The sequence below is a fragment of the Sprattus sprattus genome, assembly GCF_963457725.1.
Source record: "Sprattus sprattus genome assembly, chromosome: 11".
NCBI classification, from domain to species: Eukaryota; Metazoa; Chordata; class Actinopteri; order Clupeiformes; family Clupeidae; genus Sprattus; species Sprattus sprattus.
In genome coordinates, this window is record NC_137909.1 from 16,803,236 (window position 1) to 16,809,235 (window position 6,000).

A 6,000-nucleotide genomic window follows, 5' to 3' on the forward strand; every position below is an offset into this window, starting at 1 on the left:
TGCGTGCGCAAGCGTAGAACCTTTTGAGTTGAGCTGAAAACGCATTGAAAAATATTGCAAGGGAGGCACGCACTACCACGGATTCAAGAAGGGTGGCGAGCGAGAGGGCACTTGTTGGGTATATAATCTGACGTTGGATTTTCTTCTTCACTTCTCTACTTGAGTTTGACAGCGAAAATGGAAGATTGCATTGCTAACCTGAAGCTGTTCTCAAAACTGAACTTTCAGTCCAAACAAGACTGGAGGCATGTTGAATTAACTAAGAACGTTTAAGTATTTTAAGTTAACACAGTAGTATTACACATTTTCATTGGAGTATTTCACGTTTCCCAACGGGACTACATATTCATGCGCAACACGAACCTAAAGAAGCTAAAGGCTGTTGATGCAGGAAAGTTGCCTTGAAGTTGTGAGCAGACTAGGTAGGTGCTAATCCTGAGCTAAACTAGCCACTGACTGCATTCACTCAAGAAGAGGACAACGGATTTCCACTGATCTATACTGATAATCGTGAGTGGATTAATATTGTTTTACCTCAAACGGACGGTTATGAGCTCCAACGAAAGTGCACCAACTTTAAATTATACTGGCCAGTAGAACATTTTGGTATTGTGTGCTATGTATGCGGTGTTTAACTGTTTACATGTTAATATGTTGTTTAAATAAATATGGAATTGTTTTTTCGAAGCTGTCCGAGTTGGTTAAATGGTCATTTAAATTAGCATCCCACCACCGTAGTTATATTTTCTCCAGACAAAATGAAATGAGCCATATCATTGGTGGGAGGGCTACATACACTAGCTTGCAACTATTAATATCTTATTAATAACTCATCATAATACAATAAAAAAACAATCGTTTGAAAATAATGGTATTAGACAATAAAACAACGTTTTTTCAGTTCTGATCAGATGACAATTGTAAAACCATAGACATATATACATGTATATATTATATATATAGTTTAAACTAGAGCTCAAAATGACGTAATCACTTCCGGTTTCTGTGCCTCACCAGCTCCGAACCTCACTGCACGTCCCTGATTTTAACCGAATTGTGGGCCCAGTTTCAGCTCAATACAGAACTGTACTTTTGTTTCTAAATACGGGACAATGTCATTATTTCAGGTCCTTAAAGGTGTACAAAGTATGGGTCCTCATGAGCTACCTATTTGGCAAAACATGATCGGTGTTATACAGCCACGGTTTAAACCTAGGCTTTTCAACCCATGTTGGGTCCCAACCTGAAGCCCTGTGTTTGCCAGGTTTTTTATTGTTGTTGGTTGGCTGGCTCTTCTCACTGTCTTCCCTCACATCTGACTCTCTTGGTTCTAGGCAGCATTCTCCAGCTCCACTACTACTACCTGCCTATATTTCATTTCAAAACATTACATGTTGAAATATGATGACAAAATATTACTGTTTACAGTAGCCTACTTCACATACATTGTGTGACTACTATGACTATTGTTACTGACTACTGATACTGTCATCATAAGAAGATTTAGCAAAAGGGGCAGGTGTTTATTTTGGGGATATTTACACTGCACGCATAGTAGCCTGCTTGCTGAAGCTTAATGATGCTGTACAGCGCTTGCTACAACTACGTCATTAAGCAGGGTGCCGCAAAGTGGTCAACAAGTCAAACAAGAGAAGGCGGTGCTGAAAGGCAAAACACACACACACACACGAACGCATGTCCAAGTGGGGTTATGAATTCACAGGATATCTCGAGGTTAATTTGAGAAATGGCTCTTTCCATTTTTTAGTGAAGTATTTCAGCAAACTCATCTGAAAAAGAGGACAGAGTGAGACGATCTAAATGCATTAGAATTATTATCTTTGAAGAGGACGCGTTGACATTTTGGATTCGAAAACTCCGGCGGGAATTACTAGCTATTAGGCTACTTGTTTAACTGTTCTTGTATTTATTACGAACGAAATCGCTAAGTTGGTCGGCTTGTCCTTAGCCTAACTAATAGATCTATGAGCTCTGCGAAGGTGTCCGCCTATTTTAAAACCACGCAGGCCTCGGACTTGCTACCTTTAACAAACTTTGCTCTGTTGTCATCCGCTACAAGTGCAGGGCTCATTGAGGGACCACACACACAGCTGTGCGTTTAGAAATGACCGTTACTGAAGCTTATTTACATTTAGCCTCCCGAAATAGACGCAATGTGAGAAACCAGCCGTCTACGTCTACAACATATTAGGCCTACGATGTAACCCCTGCACAATGTTCAACAACTTGTTCTCACATGTAAAATAAAATTAATTCAACGTCACGTACCTCTGATCCAGTTGTTCGGTTTCTAGTTTGAGGGCCAGTGTGTCAGAAACGAGAGAGGGGGCGGGGGGAGTATGTAAACCGGCTGTGGTAAGCCGTGGATGCCGTGGAACGCTGATCAAGTGCGGGAAAGGCAGACGAATCCTTTGATGTGGCAAATAACACACCAAAAAACAGGGCTCCGATTTTTTCCGATGCGTGGCGGGGAATGACGAAGGTGCGGCGGCCCGCCACGCTGAAATGAACGTAGCGGAAACCCTGAAATGTGTTGAAATGTCATCCTATACATACCGTAAGGGAACAGAAATGTTACCAACTGCGCAGTTTCGATGCAGTGTGTCTGTGTGTGTGAGTCTGTGTGTGTGAGTGTGTGAGTGTGTGAGTGTGTGAGTGTGTGAAAGTAAAGGGACACTGCTGGAGCAAGGTGACAAAGAACAGAGCAAATTTCATAAGATAATCCAGGATGGCTTGCTGTCCAGAGTGTAACTTTAAAATGAGTGATTATTCAAACAGGAAACAGAGGAGTCCATGGCAACAGAGAAAGGCCATGCGAGAGAGACATAGTAAAGAAGGAGGGGGGTGGTGAAGGATAGAGTAGAGTAGCAAGAGCCCCAAGAGGGAAGGGAAAAACCTTGAATGTCCTTCTCCCTAAACTAGCCCACTTCCTCACCTCACTCTCTATACTGGAATGTCAACATAACATGGCTTTCTGTTGTTTTTCTTTCATCTTGTAAGAATTTAGACAGGACGATGCACAATTATAATTTTTCACCAAAGCCATGTCCCCCTTGACATTTCACAGGATGGCTGCAGAACTAGCAGTTGAGAATGTGTACTGTTTGTATTACAGAAGTGAGAGCAATTCTGTCCACTGGACAAGGGACAACTTGCATCTTACCATGGCAGTAAAAGCACATCTAAGATGACTCCAAACAAGGAATGCCTCCTTTATACTGACTACGTTGTGAGTTTTAGTTATGTCATTACTATTATCTGAATAACAAATACCATAACTTTCACTTCAACGGCCAACTTGCCAGAGGGTTTTTTGAAAAGAACAATTACACTTCACAGGCATCAGTAATGAACACGGTCCTCTCTTTACACAAAACGGTAGGGTGCTCATTAAATGTGGCTCACAAGAACTCCGAAAAACACCAAGCTCTTAATGAGTTTATTGGAGCTTGGCGTCAAGAGATGCGAATACACTTGACATCAATAAGGTTAGTCATTAGCGATAGTTTCAACTAAATAAGATTACGTGTTTTGCTTACTGCCTGACGTACGTGTTTCGTTAGAAACACGTGAGTTCAGACGACTTACAAAACAATGTGCAATTAATGTATGTCTTTAACAGAGAAATGATAATTTCGAACCGTTTTCTTTTTAAAACAAGGAAAGTAAACGTAGCTAAACGGGATTTCCGACTTCATGACAAAGCTCGACTTCGTGAGCAGGGACAGTAGGAGCCCTATGCAATAGCTCTGATAGTCAAGTCATCTGCTCCGCTATGGTCTCAGCGGCACTCAGCTCAGGCCTAGCCACATGATAAGTCTACCGGTATGCTAGTTTTTTCGCTTTCATCTAATAAGGCATATATAACGTATAACACCTGAGTTGCTGTGAAATGCTCTTAACATACATACTGTCTATCCTTTTCGAGGATGTTCGGTTTGACTAGGTCATCGTATAAGGACAGTCAAAGTATCACGAGGGTCTAGTAGTGCTGCGATAATGCTGGCACCCCGTGAAAGCCTTCTAAGGAGCATGCACAGGCTGCGACGGTATACTACATCACTGGACATTTAACACAGACTTACCTTGTCCAACTCGTCATGCAGCTCCGAAAGGGTGGGTCTGATGAGCTTATCGCCCAAGGGTGCTGCAGTTTGCCGGTAAAAGTCGATGTTCGGAACCGCATCTATGGTGTTATGACCAAAAGTCCTTAGGTAATAGGTGTTGGTGTGAGTGTCATAGTGATATTGGTGCTGGCCTCCAGTCGATGAATGCAGGCTACTTTCACTCATTACGGTGTCTCCATTCTGGTAACCCTCGGGGGCACCGTCTGGTGGGCTCTCAGCCCCGCTTGGATCCACAAAGTTCACTACCCGAAATCTGCCCTTCGCCTCCTCGCCGCTGGCTGCTTCCTCCGAAACGGGAGCGGCTTTGTCGCCAGATGCTTTTTCAGAAGCATCTGAACCGAGTGCTTTATCATCTCGAGCCGCAGCGCTGGCTGCTTCTGTCACGAGATCCACTTGAAACCGACTCTGGCTTGGTGTCGGACCGGCAGGTTTCAAACCAGCGTCCACGGTCAGCCCCTCGGATTCTGGCGGGGCATGATCTCCCTGAGCGGGAGAGTCAGCCGGTGACGCTGGGTCTGACATGGCAAATATCAACGTTACCTATCAGCAGAGGGTGGGCTGTTGAAAACAATAGCTAGCTAAATGTTTACCTCAACTCGTGTCCGTTCGCGTCAACTGCACTAAACTGATGTTACAGTCCTTGTACCAGATGTCCCAAGCATAAAAGTAGCAGGCACAATCCCGTCCACTTCCCAGGTGGTGAAAGTCTGCCTGGATGCTAGTTCACAGGAAACGTGCCTTCAAATTCAGTGAGGGTTTTACCGCGTTCAAACTGGCAGCACGACTCCAGACATGCGGATACAAATGGAGAATGTTAGCTCACTCAACCAGCTCAGTAAGAGGAAGGTATCTGCTTTCGTCTCCAACTGATGCTGCTCAGTGCAAGTAAAAGAGCCGAGACAATTCTCGGTCTTTAAGCTGCGAGATGACTTTGTAATGCTAATTGTTCCCGTGGCTGGTCTTTTTGAGTGTTTATAGTCAAAGGATGCTTTCCCGACCTTGCCGCAACTCCTCCTAGACTCCGGCGAGTCCCTCGCTCCTATATACACACACTGCAGTAGGGCATCACTGGAGGGGTGGGTTCCATGCAAGCGTAAACTCGCGAGATTTCAGTGTCGTGTTTTTTTAAAGTGGTTAGGAGAAGGCGTGTTTTTGTCGCGTGTGAAAGAGCCGTAGCTCTACCCATAGACATCATATAGGATGTCTATGGCTCTACCTACTTTCTTCCACTCGGTTTACGCGTTCACGTGGAGGATCCGCCATATTAAGTGCCATCCAAAACCAATTAGCAGGAAGTCGAATTGTCTTATGAAACCATTCAACAGCGAGTTTGTATCGATTCAGGTTATAGTGTGTGCTATAGTTTATTTGTCCTCGTAGCACCAATTAAATAAATTGACAGCAAATCAGGGAAACTAATACGGGCAGCAAAAGCAGTAAAACACTGAAGATAGAAAATAAGTAAACCTTCATAGAACATGTGTGGCTCTACATATTAGGCTACAGCATATGGACAAGTTAAAGTAGAACTCAATGAAACATAAAAATGCAGATACACACACATAATGGAAGGCATAAAGAAGAAATACATCTATATTTCCCGGGAGAAAGAAAAGCAAATGCATTAATTAAATCAAAAATACATGTTTCTTTTTAAAAGTGTTTCAGGTGTTTTTTTGTATTGTTTGTGTAGTGCTATTACAAGCATACAAGCTAAATCGAAAGTGGTTTGCTGCATTTAGCCTATATGAAATGTAAATCTATAACCAGTAAAGAAGTTGGCAGACGCTTTTAGCCAACACAAGATGTCCATGCATACAGATGTTAAATGATCCAGATACTGTCCTGTGCT

The 6,000-nt window shown here is 43.1% G+C and overlaps 1 protein-coding gene across 1 annotated transcript in view; it reads right to left on the minus strand.

Annotated features, from left to right (window-relative positions):
- Positions 1-4,670, minus strand: part of slc12a2 (solute carrier family 12 member 2) — a gene marked incomplete at both ends in the record, with an annotated part of 52,983 nt that extends 48,313 nt beyond the window's left edge. Inside the window, one exon of the mRNA XM_080846968.1 lies at positions 4,107-4,670. Within this exon, the coding sequence (XP_080703094.1) occupies positions 4,107-4,670 (564 nt within the window). The remainder of the gene's footprint in view (positions 1-4,106) is intronic.
- Positions 4,671-6,000: the final 1,330 nt, after the last annotated feature.